General features: G+C 50.9%; 1 protein-coding gene across 2 annotated transcripts in view; it reads left to right on the top strand.

The window, feature by feature from the left end:
• Gp210 (nucleoporin 210) overlaps positions 1–19,195 on the top strand; it is a 77,234-nt gene that overhangs the window by 53,396 nt on the left and 4,643 nt on the right. The window contains exons 24-32 of one of the 2 annotated variants that reach the window (XM_077693936.1): positions 289–531; positions 1,022–1,116; positions 1,835–1,958; positions 5,555–5,730; positions 9,396–9,877; positions 10,468–10,608; positions 15,385–15,605; positions 16,124–16,295; positions 16,470–16,622. In XM_077693936.1, the coding sequence (XP_077550062.1) occupies positions 289–531; positions 1,022–1,116; positions 1,835–1,958; positions 5,555–5,730; positions 9,396–9,877; positions 10,468–10,608; positions 15,385–15,605; positions 16,124–16,295; positions 16,470–16,622 (1,807 nt within the window). The remainder of the gene's footprint in view (positions 1–288; positions 532–1,021; positions 1,117–1,834; positions 1,959–5,554; positions 5,731–9,395; positions 9,878–10,467; positions 10,609–15,384; positions 15,606–16,123; positions 16,296–16,469; positions 16,623–19,195) is intronic. The other variant, XM_077693937.1, reaches the window with a different exon arrangement.

Here is a 19,195-nt window from a genome sequence, read left to right as displayed (position 1 = left end):
GTGCAGAAGGCTGTTCGGGGAGTGGGGAAGAAAGTAAAGGATTCATCCCCACGTATTTGCGGACGAGTAAGGACTACGCGAGGACCAATAAAGACATCTCTCCAAGGCCTTACATTAAATGAGGACGCCTTTCTGGCTTCTCATTTGTTTACTCTAGCAGAGTCGGATTCACAGGCGTGCCACTGGGAGGGACGCCAGTAGTGTGAAAGACATTTTTGGTGCTCACGTGTCCGCTCGAGCAGTCTTTTCATGAAACCCACTGTACTCCCCCCTTGGGCCACGATGCAGACGGTGGTGCACGTAGAGTCGACGGGGGGTCTGGGGCCGGCGGCCTTCTGCACGGCACAGGAGCCTACCCAGTCGCTGCGCTGGGTGGCCTCGGAGCCCAGCTTGGTGTCCCTGGCCGCACCCCTGACACGGGACGCTTCACCAGACGGCTCGTGTGTGGCCCACGTGCGCGCCCTGCGCCCTGGCCACCTTGCACTGCTCCTGCTGCTCGGCAACCGCACGGCCGCCGAGCTGCTCCTCGAGGTGGGCCGAGCTTTCGGTGTTGCCAAGAGTTCTTGATTCAAAACAAATGAGTGACTGGAACAGTTAATCTGTACTCGTTTTATTATTTTTGCTGCTGTTGTTGTTATTGTTATTATTGTTATTCTTAATAATTCAGTAGAATCTCAATGATACAAATCTCGCAAGACCGCGAAAAATATTCGTGTAATCCGAAATTCGTATGAATCACACAGTCCAAGAAATTGAGCACTAGAAAGATGTTTTAGTTTACGTCTCTTGTTACTTTTGCGTGAAGAAATTCGTGATGTCTTTCTGCTTTTTTTTAACCTCCATGTCGCTGAGCAGTCCTTTCTGGAGCTCAGCGACATGGAGGTGTCAGTCAGTGTCAGTACTCCTTTGGTGTCAGTACTCCTTTAAGGATGGTGTTGAGAATGGTGTAGCGTAAGAGGGCGATGTGTGAATGGCGCCCTCCCGAGGGGACTACAGGGGGCGAGTGCCGCTGCTGTTGCAGGTGGTGCCCCCCGTGGGTCTGGTGGTGCCTGCTGTGGTGCCGCCCGAGCCCTTGGTCCTGGGTCCCGGTTCACAGCTGACCCTGGAGGTTTCTGGGTAAGATTGGTGGGCGCCCAACAGGGGAACAAGGTGAGGGGGGAGCGTAGAGTCACTAGGTCAGGTTTCAGAGTATCGGCACTCTTTTCTCTCATTGTTGTATGCCACCGACAGCGGCCATTGGCCAAACCGCACCACATGAAATTTGTCTACCCCGGAAGACCCATGGGCGCTAACATTTTCGTGCCTATGTGTTGCCGTGTGCGTGCGTTCTTTGATAAATTGTGATTTTTGTAGCTTAGTGTAGCTGTAAGACACGTTGAGAGTGAGTTTTTTAAGCCCCTAGACAGAGTAGCGATGGCGTGCTGCTCTGTACTTGGCTGTTTGAGCCGGCTGGAAAGTGGAAAACGCCTGCTTCGCTTCCTGCTGGGAAAGAATGACAGTGGCCTAGCGTAACCTACAGCCACTAGAAAAGCGTAGCTTAATTAGTGGCTCTAGTGTAACCTAGAGTTAGTAAATGAGCTGCGCTATCGTAACTGCACCGGCACACTGTCTCTAAATCCTCGAAAAGTAAGCACAGCTGTCATGGTTGCCAAGCGGTGCCCAGACCAATTCTGCCTGTCAATGTCAGCCGCAGTAGGGCGCATAAAGCTGGCCACCCTGGTGCCAGGCACCAAAATGGCTGCCGCCGTGCGTCAGTGTCCTTACTCTCAAGCGTAGCTTATTAGGTGGCTCTAGGGGAGCGTGTGCTCCAAGGCTGCCCTCGACTGCCCCGCAGGGAGGCCTCCCTGGAAGGCCAGGTTGCCCGGCTCGAGCTGCCCGTGCTGCATGCCCTGTCCACGCCCGGCACGGCCCAGCTGCTGGTGCGCAGGCGGCAGCAGCAGCGCCTCTACCAGGTTCAGGTACGGGTGCCTGGATCCCCCCCCCCTTGCGGGGCCACAAATGGGCCAGGCACGGCCAGAGTTCTTCAGCATACCCCGTTGTGGAACTCCGCTCTGGAATTCGGGCAGGGCGGCACAGGCTCCCCTGCTTTAGTGGAGCTGAAGGGGCAGTAGTTGCTGGCATGGCACCTAGGGCACAAAAACTGGACTGTGCTAAGCATTTACTAAATAACACAACCTAACGAAATAAAGCTTGCATTTTCAAATTAGGAAGCATTAAACTAGATAATGCTGGCTTAATTTCTCTCTCTCTCAACTTACAGTAGCAAGCTGCAAGCAGTGGAGTGTTGCTTCTCCTTTTTGCCAGCAGATAACAGGCTAGTTAACTTGCCCCGGGCTGTTTTCCACAGTGTAGGTGGGGTTCCTACAGCAAGCTGGCTTTTCATATACATGTGGCTTATGGGGAGTAACTGGTGTTCATAGAGTAAATCTGAGGCCTTACGGTTTCCGCTCAGTGTTCCCCTAGCAACCCCTTTGGTGGCAGCAGCTGGCTCCCCTAGTGGGGCTCGCCGCCCAGGGCTTCCTTGTATGCACCCACACTTTTTGCACACAGCGGCAAGAAGTGGAGGGCTCGCACCATAGGGTTTCATACTAATATACACTAGAGGGAAATCTGGCGCCACTGTCTAGGGGAGCCGCGCTTCAGCAAGCATTCCGTCATGTACTGGCCAGGCACGTTCCACTTGTCCTTGGCATGGCTCACGAACAGGCTGAAAAGTTGCCTCTGGCTGCAAAAATGCGACAATATTACTGCAGACGATTAATCGAATTTGTTTTAGTATTATAAAATTAAAGCTCCAAGGGGATGTATATGTCAGGGATTATTTAGAAGCTTCATGCAAGATGAACAAAACAACAATGTTACCCCTTTTTATTGATTTTGGCTTCAAGACGAAAAAGAAGCCATTCGGCTAACCAAGCCAAGGAGGCGAGGAACGTCGCTAGCTGCAATGGCGCCACCCACGGCGGCACGCGAATGCAGCGCCAGATTTCCCTCTAGTATATCTTAGTATGAAACTCTTTGGCTCGCACAGCGTTCTGCAGAGCTGGCGATTCCATTTCTTGCTGCAGCAGCTTCTAAGCGACAGTGCTCGTGTAGGCATTAGGTGTCGCTGAAACTTCTTTTTATTTCTGTTCATCCCCAACTTCTGCGTGGGATTGCTGTGATCTAGAGAGTGTAGCGCTAGAAGCAGGAGCCCCCTAGCCAGAAAAATTGGCTCGTTTTTTTCCAGCCCTTCCCTTCTTGGGATGGCTAGCTGAGGGTTTCCGGGCCTCCTCCTTTGCAGCAGGAAGTCACTACAGACCATAGTGATTGGATCTGTGAAATTGACAAATTACGCAGCCTGCAGCAGGCTTAGTCCAACACTTCGCACTCGCAGCCTATCCATGCTAATTTTCCTTTGTAGCAACCTGTGCTGTTAGCAGTGGTGGAGCTGCTGCACCTTTTGCGCCAAACTGGAGTAAGTCGCACCGTGCTTCTTGATGCTCCAAAAGGCTGGTGCTTTGGAATGGGGGCACCATGTCTGTGACAACAGGGTCATGTGCATAACGCAAGTGGAGGGATGCCCGCCGCGGTGCCTCGGTGGATAAGGCGTTGTGCTGCTGAGCACGAGGATGCGGGTTCGATTCCTGGTCGCGGTGGCCGCTTTTCTGATGGTAGCGTAAAGCAAAAACGCCCATGTGTACGAGATTTCGGCGTTTGTTAAAGATCCCCAGGTGGTCAAAATTAATCCGGAGCCCTCCACTACGGCGCGCCTCATCGCCTGTGTAGCGTTGGCGTGTTAAACCCTACAATCAATCAATCAATCAACACAAGTAAAAGGGTGCCGCATCTGTTGAGCAGGAATGAACCAGAGTTTGCTTGGTGTGAATCTGGCGGACAAAGATGTCACATGCGTCCGTCTGGGAGCTTAATCTCGGCTGAAATACCCCCCAAAAAATCCTGAAGCAGCAGCTCACCCAGGCTGAGTTCAACATAAGTGCACTGAGGCTGTGTGATGTCGTAATGCAGCCAAGTACTACACGTGGTGCCCCACCACTGGCACTGCCTTTCCAAGGTGGCCATTGTGTCCAAGATGGTCACCGGCTCTCCCAAAGGCAAAAACTGTTTTCGTTCATTTTTTTTAAAGGGGGCACACTGGTCTTAAAGGCCAACTGCGCTCAAAGGTGCGAACCAGAAAAACTGGTTTTGCCTTCCATGCCCAAACTTCAAACAGTCTTAAAAAACAGTCTTAACTTGTGCTACAGACCAGATAGAATGATACTGTTAGTTTTATTGCACTCCTTGATCTGTGCACAGTTCACTGGTAGTACCTTGTTCAGCTGCATCACTCTAGCAGTTTTTTACAAAAGCTGTCAAACGATCAAATATAAAAGTCCGAATAAATTTCAATGTAGTCATTTTACACAAAAACAAATTTTATATCTACAATCAAAATGAAGAACTACATATGTCCTCCAATTGTAATCATCATAACTATAAAAACGCGTTTGATCAGAGACCCATGTGGCCCCTTAAGTGAGTAGGCAAGTGCAGTTGCCATTCTCGGCACTAGGCAAAATGGTCACAAAATGCGACCTTCGTGTAGAGCTTGAGCGTGAACAGTGAAGCGAATTGCTCAGGAAAAAGTTTTTGAAGGGTGTCAATTATCGTCGTAACGCTATGTATGGTTGCTGCAGTTTAGTCCGGCTTGTTGTTTAGTTTGTGGGGAATACCATCGAGTGCCTACTAGAACACCCAGTTCATGGAAGCTGCAAGGGCCCAGCCTTGTGCTTGTCCCGGTTGCGGCCGTGGCTGACCCCTCTGTGTGCTATGTTTGGACCGCTGCATGCCGGAAGGAATACTCGGTGGAGGCCGTGGTATCGCTTTTTGTGAAGCTGCTCTCGCCTCGTCGGGATGTCCATGAAGCCCACTACCCTTTCCCATTCTCCTTTTCTGCATACCACCTTCTCCACTGCCACTTACATTCAAAAAGCAGCTGATCGGGCTTTCTGGGGCACGCGAACACCAAAGGATACTACGTACGCCGCGGAATCTGTTGTAAATAAGCTGTACGCGCCTTCCCTGCCACTAATTCTGTTCACACCCATAGCTCTGTTGTAAAGGTTGTTTGTGGGCATACCTCGGCAAAGTTGGAGCAGCTCACTCAAACGCGCTCATTGCTGAGCAACTTGTCTGTGCTCACTCAAACTCAAACTCACTGAGAGCACAAAACTCGGAACTCAGTTCGGGCTCAAAACTCAAATGTACTCGGAACTCGCTCGGGCTCGGAACTCACTCGAGCTCAGAACTCAAAAGGGTCTCAGAACTCGCTTGGGCTGAGGCGTAATTAAACTCAGTTGGGCTCAAACTCGCGCATGAGTTTGAGCCCAAGTGAGTCTGAGTGAGTGGACTCATGAGCGAGTCCACCGACCTCTGTCCGCACGGGATTTAGCTGTATGTAGAAAATGAAACGGCGCGGTCCATGGACCTCCATTAAATGATGTCACTTTCGCCACTTTTTTTTGTGGTGCATTTGGGATGTGTGGATCCCGTGCTGAGTTCGTAGCCTGTGCAGGTGGACCCCGTGGCCTACGCCCTGGTGCGGCCGTGTGGAGGGGAGCCCTGGGGCGCGGAGGACTGGCCCCTGGTGCTGCCCGTGGGCATGGAGCTGTGCGTGGAGGTGGCCCTGTACAACGAGTGGGGACAGCGCTTCCACGCCACCAACCTCAGCCTGGAGGTGCACAGCTCCCGGTGGGTGTGGCACAGACGAGCCATTTCTGTGACGCGTATAACCAGCTTCTCGTTTTGAGCTTCGGTTCCAAGACCGTTTGGCTAGGTCTGGTTAGACTGCAAAGACAGGCCAATCCTTCTCCCCCCGTTGTGGTCTCCCCCTAACTTTGAATTTGGACGGGCAAGTCTTGGTAGTTTAAAAACTTGATAACAGCACGTGTGCGTTGAAGGTTCTATGAAGACCAGAAGAATAGAATGCCTCGTCAGAATACAGAAATGGGCACAGCAGTTTTCTTTTTTAGTTCTTTATTATTTCTAACAGTGTTATAAAAGACATTCAAGTTGGTATACGGATAAGGGTCCCTTAGTCAACAGACTGCCCCTTGGTTAATTATTACAGAATAAAGAATGCAGCGAAAGCAGCAAAACCAAGCAAACAGTAACTAAAAACAACTAAAAGGAATGAACACAGCTTAGCGAGCGCTAAAGTACAATAAGAAAAGGCAAAGAAAAATAAGAAAAAGTTAGCATAGCATAAGGCAGCCAACCAATCCGCCTCTTTCACAACCCCACTGCGCATGCGCAATCCCCTAGCGGCCAAGTCCCTAAGCAGTCCAGTAGGGGCAGCAGACGACATTCCCCACAGCTCCCGCACAAGCGGGAAGGGGTCGTGGTTGTATTTACATCGTTTGATTTTTTGTGTGTGCTCGTTGTGCGCGGAACAATGCCCACAACTTGTGCTGCGTTCCGCTGTAACTCGGAGTGCCGAAAAGGGAACGGTGTCGGCTTCTATCGCTTCCCGTCGGCCGCACGCGATCGGCTACGGCGGTTTGCGTCGCTCGCGTCGGCTCGGGTGATGGGAACTAGCATGCCGATGGGTTTAGCATCCTGGCGGATATTTGATCGCTGCTATCTGTGCAACTGCGAATGACAATCCGCAACAGAACTTTTCACTACACTATCATCCCCTTTCTCGCATGTGGAACTCTATTTAAGTTATAACTGCCGTTTGAGCGATCGGTGATCAAGACACCTCCGTAGCCTGTTTCGATGCTTCTGCGCAGGTATCGCCATCTTTCGGCCGCTCGGCGCACCGCGCGCCGCGGCGACCGGTCAGCGTAGGCTTGCATCGCGGCAGATATATCTGATCGCCGCTTTTAAAATAAGCCCTGACAACAATCCCTAGCACAATTTTTCACCACGCTAAGACCTACTTTCTCGCATGTGGAACTTTTTAGCGATCAGATTGATTCAGAAGAGCAGCGACAAGCGCGGTTGCTACCGTGGTCTGCGCCGGTTCGAGCCGCTGAGTGTGCCGAGCTGGCAGGCGCAGCCGGCGTGTGCGCGGACTGTTTCCGAAGGCAGAAAACGCTTCACAATTGCTTGCTTTATCCATTTCTTGTGAACAAACGCACAGAATCTACAACTTCAGCTCAGCGATCATCGTAGTTGACCATGGGGCAAAAACAGTGGGCGGAGCGACGCCGACGACGCATCTCATGCGCGCATCGGGCCGTCTCAAATTCACGCGTACGACTAGTCGTGGCAACAGTCGTAACGATCAGTCGCATGCGAATCGCGTGCACCAATCGTACATGCGTCCAGCGCTTAAAGGCATTTTGCGAACTGCCGGCCTTTGTTGAGCTGGCGATCGCACTTCATGCCAGACGACTCCAAGTACTACTCGCTCTGCTGCTCGGACGGCACACGGATCTGTCCGAGATTTCTCTGCCAGCCCTAATTCAGTGATAAGAAGCCGCCTGGTATTATGTGATGACCAGGGGCTGTCATCTTAAGGCGTTATAACACCAACACAGAAGAAAAACTTGGGCTGCTCCTCGCCGTAATGTGGGATTGTCGTGCATACAACGAGAACGCAGCCGGAGGAAACGCCGGCAAACCCTACAGCTTCAACTTCCGCTAGGCACGCTAGGTGGCAGCACACCGCAATGAAAGAGGCGGATTGGGTGAAGCCAGCATGTTAGCGTGCTTTAGCGTGCTAACATGCTGGCGTGCCAGCATGTTAGCGTGCCAGCATGTTAGTTAGCGTGCCAGCATGTTAGCGTGTTAGCATGGGGCGTGCACATTTCCGAGAAAGAGGCAGTGCAAGAACTGCAATGAGCCTGCTATTTTGAGGGTGTACGGCAGAGAAACAGCTGCAATGTGGAGGGTACTGTCCATTGCCCGGGAAAGCACAACACAAACTTATGATCGCTCGTGGGTTTTTTTTTTTTTTTTTTCGCAAGAATGATTGGCTTTGTCTGACCACAGCGATGGCACCTGCATTGGTCGGTTGCTCACTAGGTCAAATGTCGCCTCTGTCGTATAAATTCTCACTTTTTGGACCACCGAGCGCTAACAGACCTAACAGTCCAGGTTATAATGCACACGCGGTGCATGTCGTTCAAATCTCGTCTTGCTCTCATGTTGCAATGATCTTGACTGACTGGGCATTCAGCTGAGCCGGTGTCAAACACACACGAAAGCTGCATCAGGAGGTGTTCTCTGTAACTTTGCTACAAATGTGGTGCGAGCAGGTTGTTGGGCCATTAAAGGGGTGTGTGTTGCCAATGTAGTGTCATTGTCGGGCGTTTTGCCAGTGCCGGCAGAAATTGCCCTCAGCTGCAGTGGATGTTGCAGCACAACTTTTGTAACTGTCTGTAAATTTTTCACATTATCGAAAGAGCTGTAGATATTGCTAAACGGCTTAGGAACTGGGACAAGTTATGGTTGGCCTTTAGCGATGCAGCATTTCTTAATGACTGGTTATTTGGAAACCAGTGGCTACTAAGAAGCTTACCTGTACTGTATTGAAGGCAGGCGATGTAGTGTTTGCTGTCACCCAAATCCATGCAATGGCCTTTATTGGGGGCAGAGCTCCAAAGCATTCCGACACAATCATGCCCACACTTATGAGCTTTTTATTGTCGTCATACTGTCACGAAGCCAAAGATGAATCAGTTGGCTTGAAGGAAAAACAAGTTTATTGGAGCGAACTTGTGCTCCCCTAACAACTGAAAGAATACACAGGCAGCGGAGCAGCAGTCAACAAAGGGACGTGCACAGGCGGGTGTCGCAGATCGAATGCCGCGGCGTCTGCTCTGCAGGCTTTTATCTGTCGGCGCAAGTCTTTCTCAAACTGTCGAATTACATCCAGAACACTGTAGATCGAAGAAGATTATTCTAGGCCGTTGACGTTAGCTTGAAGCGCTCTCCCTATCAAAAGAGATAACACATGCGGGGCATAAAAATAAAGAATGGAACACTTGCTTCACTTGGCATGCAGATAACACAGGCTGGTGCAGCCGGGTGGCAAAAACAAAACATAAATAAACAAACCCAATGCATGGTTCGCGGCAATACTGACCCCAGTTTAGCACATGCCTGTGCCAAGATGAGTGCACTGAAAACGATTGCATCCCCATGGCTGGGGCTGTTGCTGCGTGTTGCCGTTCTGTAGAGGCCAGTGTAGTTGTGTGGCTAGGCTCGTGTTTATTGAGGAACCATGGCTGGGCGTCTACTAAATGGCAAGCTAGTGGTGGCCACCAAGTGTGACTTGATGGTTCCCAGCACGCCTCAGGCACCTGTGGCGAGGCCGTTTGTACAAAGCAGGTGGCCTGCTGCCCACCATGGTGGGGATGATGTGGGCGGCGCTTACACGGTCCTTCCCTTTGCCCCCCGTTCAGGAGCGACCTGGTGTCTGTGGAGCGCGAGGTGACGGGGGCTGGCGGCGAGTGGTGGGTGCGGGTGCGAGGCGAGGGCCGGTCGCTGGTGCGCTGGCACGGGGGCGACACGGAGGCCCTGCTGCCCCTGCGCACGACCGCCTGGCCGGTTCCCCCGCTCGTGGTGGGCGAGCGGCTCTGGCTGCGGGGGCCCTTCGCGGGGGGCCACTGGGGCCACCCCCCGGTGGACGAGGGGGCGACCACCGCCCCCCCACTGCTGCGGCTAACCCCCGCGGGCCCCGGCTGCGCCCTGGCCCACCCCGTGGCGGCCGGCAGCACACTGGCCCTGTGGCAGGGCACTCCCCAGGGACGCCTCTGGCTCAGCCTCGAGGCCTGGATGCCCAACTCCATCCGCATGGAGGCCCCTGACGGGGGACACCTGCTGCCCATCGGACAGGAGCGCCTTCTGCCTGTGCACCTGGACGGGCGCCCCTCCAACATCCACGGTTGGTTGCACCGCTCTCGCTCGTTCAGCAGTGGCACAAAACAGCCAAAGCGATGGCAACTCCATCGGGGGACCATCGGGGGACCATTGGTGACCTGCCCTGTTCAGCTCTAGCAGTGGGGCTCTTTGATTTGCAGTCTCAGACTCGCCGCAGGCTCCCCGAGAAGCAGTGCGGCATTTTATTTTCTCATGTATGCGTATGGCTTCAGGGAACACGCGGACTATCCGCGGTGAGTTCGAGACTAAATCGAAGAGCCCCAGTGTCTGCAGAGTTCACCCTGTGTCATCATCGTTACATTCGCAGCAGTACAAAGGCCCCTCCTATACCTTTCGACCACTCCTACCCAGCACTGTCTGAATCCATTCTTTGCCACGATGGTTTTGTACCTCCTCCCTCCGCCCGTTCAACTGCCTTCCCCTTCTTGTCGTTACACTGGTGGTCCCCCAGTTGTCAATTCTCCGCACTGTATGTCCTACCCAGCTTCTTCCAGGCAGTAAGAGTGCAGCCCCAAGTGAGCCTAAACTTGCTCCAGGAGCGGGTGGGCGGTGCAGTCTCTTGTCACACCTGCCTGTGCCCATTGTGCTGCCCAGGTGAGCCATGTGGGTCGGTGCTGCCAGCCCTCGAGGAGGCCACGGAAGAGGTGCCCTTCACGTGCTGGGCCAAGCTGGCCAACAGCTCCGAGAGTGCGCCCAGCTGGCTGGAAGTGTCGGCGGGATTCAGCGTAGCAGTCGGTGAGTGGCACTGGCTGTGGGGACCGCACGTGCTGCGTTCAGGCATGCGGCTGACAAGCAGAAAGACAGAGAGAGAGACAGACGGGGAGGGAGAGAGAGACTCATTATTGATCCTGGTGCACATATCAAGGCTCATTGATCAGAGATAAGGTTTTATGCGTGCAGAATGGCTCGCTGTGAAAAATGGAGCACTGAATTTTTGTCTAGCTCAGGGGGAATTCACTCCAGCAATACGTCGGTGCAGATGCCTGGACTGGGGGTTTTTCGGGCCAGATACATTGTTGTGCCACGGTTTTAGGTTAAACATCTAGGCTCTAGTCAGCCTCCAGAGAACACGCCGTGGGTTTTTTAAGCTCTATGCTGTATGCCTCATTAGCCTGACACATGCGCTCGGCATCTTAGGCGAGAACTGCTGGGTGCTGCCTGTGGGTTTCTTGTTTACGACACGAATTTTTCCGACCAACTAGAGGGTAACGGCTTCGCTGTAAGGCATATGGTACAATTGAGCGTCCGATAGGAGCAACCAGGGCAGTCCCTGTATAGTCCATTACTGTTAATCAATGAGCCAGAGCCATCGATTACTACGGCTTTGATACTGTGGCATTAATGTCATCGCTGACTCCGCGTAAAAGGGAATGTGAAGGTTTGCCAGGGTCAGCCATTTTTCCATGCATGTGCGATGTGGTAGGGTGCAAGGCAAGCGAGGTTTCTGCGCACACGCCAGACTCTTGGCAACTGGGACACCGCCGCGATTTGAAACAAATGCGAAAAGCAGACACAACTCGCAATTTCACCCCAGGAGTGGATTCTGGGCTAACCTCTGTAGACCTTGATGTGTTTTAGAAACTCCTAGAGCACCGTGCTGTGATAGGGTATTGAGGATTATTGCTCGATTTGAAGGGGCTCAGTTGTCTGTCTTTCATCTTTGACCACGGAGTAAGATCGAGACGAGAGAAGAGATGTTGCTTCTTTGGACGACCAGATAACATCGCAAGTGCTTGGCCTGCTAGGGGCACCTGTTGCAGGAGAAGAAACCACGCGGTCGCCACGATCAGCATTTCATGGAATGAATTTTGGCCGCTGTCATTTTGCCCATCGGGTGCCGCTGCCCTCTCCTTCGCCGTCGCAGCTGCGAAGCTTTTGTAGTCTGCATTGGTTTTCATTGAGTCATTACCTGATCGCTCGCCCGCCCTCACCGCAGTCGGCCATTCCACCTCCTATATTCGTAAGGGGCAGATGGGTCTTCGGGGCCAAAAATAAGGTTAAGAAATCGTTTTCTGGAAAATGGCATTTGCGGCATCCACGGCCATTTTTCTATGTCTACAAATTTTCTCATCATAAGGCACCATATTTTATTGTAAACCGCATTTTGAAGTGCACTCTACAGCTCAATTCGCGCAGAATTCGATGATGAAACGGCACTTTTCTTGCAACGCTAAGATAGCATTTCGCCCTCGGTTATCACGGCACCCAGAGCAGTTGCAAATGTAATTTTTTTTTTGCTTCTGATACCTAAATGTGACGAGAATACAATGTTGGAAACAAATTTTTCAAATGGAGGCTTTGGAAAATTATTAGTGTGTTCACTCCTCCCACACTCGGCCAGAACAAGGCTCAGAGGTGGTGTCAGTTGAAGTTCAGTGTGTAGTAAAAATGGCCAAAAACATAGCTAAATAAAAAAAATTCTTCCAACGTTGTATTCTTTAGTCATTTGTCTGCCTAGCCACAGGGTAATCATCATTCTGTATGGAGTGGTTATTTTGTAATTGTGAACCAAAATAATGGCAATTCATCATTAGTTCTCTAAAAAAATAATCAACTTGCGTAAGTCTAATTCCAGATTTGGAATCGGCACAAAAAGCTCCATACTGCTGCGCAGTTTCATTAAAATTGGTTAGTAAATAAAAAAATAGCTTTAAGACCAGTGTGCCCCCTTAACTCTTTGCGTACCGGGCGAAAAGTGTCGTTTTTTTTTTTGTGTGTTCCGGTAATGTTTTTTTTTTTATGAAAAAACTGTTGGGCGAAAAAATATATAAGGCACACGAAAATGAACTTAAATAGATTCTCTTTTTATTGATGTAACTTTTTGATATTGTAAAGAGAGAAAATGCAAAATAAAAATTGTCAAATTAGACATTTTGGGTAATTTTAGCACAAAATTGCAAAAACGCTCTTTATAACTTCAAAGAAAAATATTTAGAAAAAATTCTGAAATATACAAATGTTTTTCTGCATTTTGTAACAATGTTTTCTAAAAATATCAAAGGCCTAACTTGAGCGGTTTCTGAGCTACAAAAATTTGTTTACAGGGCTTCAAAACCATGGCGAAAAAAAACTTTTTTCGATTGTTTTAGGTAAAGATTTTTATTGCAAAAACTCTTGGGCACAGAAATACAGAATGCACATTGAAATAAAGCTAAAAAGACGTGCTTTCTAACAATATAAATTTTTATACAAAGCAGAAGGTCACAAAACAAAATTTAATTGGTGCAAGACAAACGTTTTGGCAAAGTTTGAAATAAATTGTGAATGACATATTTATATATCCAAAAAAAAAACAACCCTTTGAAGGCTTTAAAATGCAGAAAAATATTTACACTGATTAGCAAAATGCTCACTACTCATAAAAGTCTCGGTGGGAGCACTTTTCCGCTTGTCTTTTTATCGCTCGGCATGCCACTCGGCAAAGCAGTTCCGGCGGGTGAAGCACAAATGGACATTGCAAGCTCTGCAGTATGCAGTTGTTTTCTGCTCAATTTTCTTCTCTCTGTAGCACTTCTTGCAGTTGAACGCCTTCTCCGTTCTCTCTCTGGTTGGTGCTCAGTGCCAGAAAGAGGTTGGGGAGGGGGAGGAGGGGCCTGAACACGAGGTCTACGTGGTGCGTCTTCAAGTTCGAGGAGCTGTTGTACTAGTTCCATGCGGAACGCCAGCTGGTCGTAGCGAGAAACTCTAGAGAGCTCTTCTATCTCAGGGTGCCGCTTCCTGTGAGCTTGAAAAATGACATGGCTGTTCACTGCCGCAATATCAATACAGTGAAAGAAGAGAGTCTTCCACCAGCGGACGCACTTTTGGAGCACATTGTAAGACCCTATCAGCTGATCGGATTTGTCCACCCCAAACATCCCTGCGTTGTACTCATCAATGAGCTTCGGTTTGGTGATGGAAATATGTTGCCATCTGCCATCCTTCTTCTCTCTCCTTTTGACGACAACATGCTTGTTGGTCGTACGCATAGTGCTCATCATGCTGACGACACGACGGTCCTTCCACTGTAGGTACAAACCACCGTCGTCCCGCAGCGCACTTCCCCTCTCTTCGCCTTTTATCCCAGGTGGTGTCTTTGAGGTCACGGGGAAAGCCATGGCGATCTTTCTGAGTTGTCCCACCGGCAAATGTCTTGCATTCAAGCAAATGCTAAAAAAAGGGCCGTTGAGGTGCAGAAGTTATTCATGTAAATGCAGTACCCTTGGTCGACGTAGTTCTTGCACAGTCCAGTCACAGCGTCAAAGGCCAGGCCTTTCGCACTGGGTTTTTCACGTCTTCCCCTGTACACGAAGAACTGAATGGTGTAGCCAGTTCGGGGGTCTGCAAGAACCCATAACTTGAAGCCCCATTTCATTACCTTGTCCCTAATGTACTGGCGAATTCTTGAGTGGCCTTTGGATTTTACCATCCGCTCATCAACTGAAAGTCCTCGGTATGGCTGGAAAAAGTTGGAGGAGCAATCATTGATGTGCTGAAGGAGCCACGAAATATTGTCCAACGTTTCTCCACCACCTGTACTGTCAGTCGCGGGGTCCGAGATGTGCAGCATGCTCAAAAGGGCCCAAAAACGAGTTCGAGGCATAATCTTGGGTGGATCAAGGCCAGAGAACAAGCTTGATCCACTCCAGTAGAGGTGAAGGCGCGGGACATCCACGATTCCCATGTACAGCAGCAGGCCAATGAACTTCAGCATCTCTGCTGGAGTGACTTCCCTCCGTGAGCCGTCAGGCTCGCTGTAGCTCGGTTTTTCTAGGATCATCATCCAGGCGTACTTGTTCGTATTCAAGCAGATCAGTTCGATCACTTGCGTAGTAAAGAAAAGCTTGAAAATATCCATGGCTCTCAGGAAGCGCCGCGCGCCGCTGCGAAGCTTGAGGCCGAAGTGGATACCCGGCTCCCTGCTCGGGCGAAACTCCAAACTCCGTTGTCGAGGCGGCAGTGAGTCTTGGCCAAAGGATGTGGAAACCCTGCAGATAAGATAGAACCGTGCGCGACACTGATAAACCACGCGAACCGGCAGCGGAGCGCTCAAAGAAAACCGGCTACAAATAGAGAAACAAACCGCTAGCTTACCTGTTGGCGGCCGCTGATGTTCCGGGCTGGTTGTCGTCACTGTCAGAACTCAAGTCTTACAGATCGAAATCGTCGGAAGAATCACTGCTGCTAGCGAAGTCCCGAAGATCCACCGAAGATTGAGTGGAATCGCGCGATTTGCGGCGTTTGGGAGCACGCGTCGAGCTCGCGGGCGCAGCCATCTTTCGTGGCAACTACGCCGCGCATTCGCTTCTCCCGGCGGACTTTAAAAACCGCCACCAGGCTCAAAAAATACGAACTACACAGCAAATGAAAGCTTATTTCTCCTGCTACACGGCAGATGGCGCCAAACGTTTCAAATCACCCGGCGCGACTTTCAAATCAGCATTTGAAAATTCCGATCGATTTCGATCGCTCATGATCAAAATCTCGCATGCGGTACGGAAAGGGTTAAGAGCCGCGCTCTTGCCCACGCAGGGGGCCACTTCTGCCGGGTGCGCAGCGGGGCGGGCACCCCTCTGCTGGAGCAGCCCGAGGTGCCCCTGGTGGTGGGTGCGCAGCTCTGGGGGGAGGAGAAGGAGCCCGCCGTGGTGGAGGTGCTGCTGGTGGCACCCGTCGAGCTCACCCGGGCAGACCGCACGGCCGCCCAGGCCCGGCTTGTCTTCCTGGCCGGCCCCTCCGTGGCCACCCAGGTCCAGGTGGGTGGCCGGAACACCCCATCGTCCTCGTAGTTTGTTCGTTTCTGCCTAGGCAGGAGTGAGTGCAAGATTTGGCCGGGAAGCACGTGATGTGCACACGGAAGGAGAAAGAAGAAAGAAATAAAATACCGTGAGGTTATATACCATGAAGTAAGAGTAAACAGTAAAAGTAAGAGTAAAAAATACCATAAAGTAAGAGTGGAAAAGAAACAAGAAGTAGGAGAAACGGCGTCATCACTGAGAGCAGGCTACAGTTATGGAAATGGGCACGATAGAAAATTCGAAACAATTGGATCAGCTTGGAGAGATTGCGGGAACCTTCGTAACTACTCTAAAGCACCTGAGCGTGGAAAACAGCTTCTAGGGGTACGGGCGAGTTACCAGCTGCAGACAAAACATAACGAAGCCTCTTTACAGTTGAAGGAGAAGGTTCATCTTCAGCAGGGTTTCCCGACCCTGCACTGGTGTTGGGCGGAAGCAGGGTCACAGTGTGCATGCTGCCCTGCCCTGTGCCGCAGGTGCGGTCGCTGGAAGGCGGAGCGCCCCTGGAGCCGGTCCGGGGACCGGCCCATCCCCTGGGTGGCGACCTGTGGCAGCTGGTGGTGCGGGCCCCCCCGAGCGTCGCCCACCTGGTGCTGGAGAGCCTGGCCACGGGCCAGAGGCTCCGCATTCCCTTCCAAACCGAGACGGGTGCGTTCTGTCCCCTTCCTGCCCCCTCTTGTTCCGGCCCCGGGCACAGCACCGGGCTCACGCAAAGGAAACCTACCGCATTTTCGCGTGTATAACCCACACCAAAAATGCGAAAATTTCAGTGACAAAATAGGGATGTGGATTAAACGCTTTTTTCTTTTTTTTTAAGTGCAGCTGCAAGGCAATGCGCGGTGTGCCGTGAAGCTCCTACGCAGCTTCAAAAAAATGCTGCATCACAAACAACATGGATGGAACCGAAGATTACCTCGTGCACAACAGCGACGACTGCGGCTCCAGTGACAGCTCTAGCGAGAGCAGGGACACTGAGTGAATTGTCACTTTCGCCTTGCAGTCTGTGTATTCTGCTTGCTAAATGTACACTTTTTCTGTCTGCATAGTACGCGATGTGTTGCTTGAGCAGTAGCTTTGGTGCAGCCTTTCCTGTATCAAATGTGTGGGAAATACGGGAGGATTTTTTTTCTTCTCCGGCGGGCTGAAAGTGGGGGTGCGGATTATATGCAGGGACGGGTTATACGCGCGAAAATACAGTATTCACTCGAATCTAGGCCGATGCTCTTTTTTTTTTTTTTTTTCCCTCCTCTTTAAGTGGTTTACGAAAGTCAGGGGTCCATTTAGATTTGAGGATGCGGCTTTCCTGCTACCGCTAGACACTCAACGCCATCTCGTGGCCAGAGGCTTGCAGCTGGCAGGCTTTCAATGGGTTTTCAGTACTCTATGGTTTTCAGGCTCCATTTTGCCTGTTTGAACGCTGTGAACCATATGTTTTGAACCCAGCTCTCAGCATTCCATGCTTGCTTGCGTACGTCGTCGCGTGACCTCGAAAAGCGCTTGCGTCCGCGGCACAATGGCGCCCACGAAGCGGTGCCACTACACTGCAGCTTTCAAGCGGAAGGTAGTCTTGGAGGCGAAAGAACTTTAAACCTCCAAACATAGTGCGACTTCGGAGTCAATGAGAAGAATGTGCGCCGATGGTGGAAGCAGCAGAACGAACTTCTCAACTGCACCGCCTAGTGAATGGCCTTTGCAGGACGCTAGGAAGATCTACTCCATGAGGTGGAGAAGGAAGTCCCTGACTTTACCCAGGAGCAAAGAGAGGGTGGAATGCCTGTTACGACAGATAATACATGCGAACGCGAGGGAGATGGCAAACATTTGATTTTCTGACCGTCTGAATTTCGGGGGTAGGCCTATATTCGAGTAAATACGGTAAGCCTTGTGTGGAGCCCTGCGCCGCGGCCCACCTCACAGTCCGTGTGCAGCTTAAACATTTGCGCCCCCTTTCGAGTGTTTCACATTGGGCAGGTGGGACGAATAGGTGCTCAGACCAGTGTGTCATTGCCCAACCCAGCCAGCTCGCTTCTGGAGAGAAGTAGTGACCGAAACCGGTGAGAAACGGGCATCACTTTTTTTCGTGGTAGGGAACAAGTTGAACGGACTCGTTTCGTTGTCGAAATTCAAGAAAGGGTTGCCACTGTGCAGCATGGGCAGTGGTTTCTTTCCGGCGGCATTCACCCAGAGCCCTTCTCAGACTCGATTAGCGCTTCCAGATTTCCCAAGCTCTTCTCTTATTCGCTTTTGACGACTGTGCTGCTTCATGATTAGCGAGCACAAGTGAAAAACGCTGGTGTGTTCCAGATTTCGGTGCACATTGAAAATCCCCAGGTGTTGTCAAAATTAATTTGGAGCCCTCCACTACGGCAAGCCTCGTTGCCCGTGTAGTGTCGGTGCATTAAACATCATAATCGAGCAATCAATTAGCGGAGCACCTGCTCCATCTTCCACATAATGTTGGTCCCGTGTGGTCGCTTTCGTCTCCGTGGAGGTTTTCTTTTTTTTCCTGGAAAAGGGAGTTGGCCACAAGTTGCCAGCCTTCATAGCGCCAACTAACAGGTGCAAGCACTGAAGACAAAACTACCGCATTTACACGATTGCAGGTAGACCCCCTTTTTTTTCTCTTTTTTTTTCAAATTTGGCAATGTAGTGTGGGGGGGTCGACTTGGAATTGAAATTGAACCGTTTACCGCTAGTAACAGCAAGAGAAACAAGAATTCAGAGGTGTTACGAGGAGGGGACAGCTTTGCGCCCTCGTTTCCATGGTTATGGCCTAAGTGTGGCGTATTAATTTACCATTTCATACATTCTGGCGTCAGTAAAGGTGATGCTGACTTTGAAAGTTGGCATTCCCGATCTGTGCCCTTTGTCCACCGTACTTAGAGCGACGACTAACCTCCCACCATTGTGTTCGGAAGTGCACTGAACAATGTGATGTGGTTGTGGCTACGTTAGTGTCATGCATTGAATCAAGGGGTTCATTAACACTCATTTTGTTTATTAGAGACGAACAAAACGCTTCTTGAATGCGAGTAACGTACTCGCGAACCGAAGGAAATCGCACGCGGCCGCTTACGTCAGCCGCCATGTTGTTTGTTTTGGTATTGCAGGGCAGTGGCCGCTGCCGGTTGCTTCGATGGTTGTCATCTTGCAGCGAATGTGTTCTCATAATTGGGAATAAAGTTTCCCGCTCCACCCGCAGCGCATGGTTGTTCCGCGTGCTTATACAAAAGCTTTTCTTTTTTAACATCTCTTGTGGGAGCATCGATCATTGATGGAAGAGCCACCGTATGGGGGGTATTGGTAGCTGACGGAAGAGCTTCTTATTGTGATGTAATTTTCTAGGCTTACCCCCCCCCCCCCCCCCCCCTCCTTTTTTTTTTTTTTTTTTTTTTTTTTTTTTGAGGTGCAATTTTTAGGGGGTCGACCTACATTTGAGTCGACTTACAATCATGTAAATGTGGTAGGATGCCCATGACAGCATTGTGTTCCATTGCACTTTGCTTTACCTTGGGTTCCCCATGTTCTCGGGCCTTCTGCAATACGTA

This window comes from Haemaphysalis longicornis, unplaced genomic scaffold, assembly GCF_048455015.1.
Source record: "Haemaphysalis longicornis isolate Haplotype H1 unplaced genomic scaffold, Haemaphysalis longicornis Haplotype H1 scaffold_12, whole genome shotgun sequence".
In the NCBI taxonomy this organism is placed as follows: Eukaryota; Metazoa; Arthropoda; class Arachnida; order Ixodida; family Ixodidae; genus Haemaphysalis; species Haemaphysalis longicornis.
This window is presented reverse-complemented; position numbering and strand designations above follow the sequence as displayed.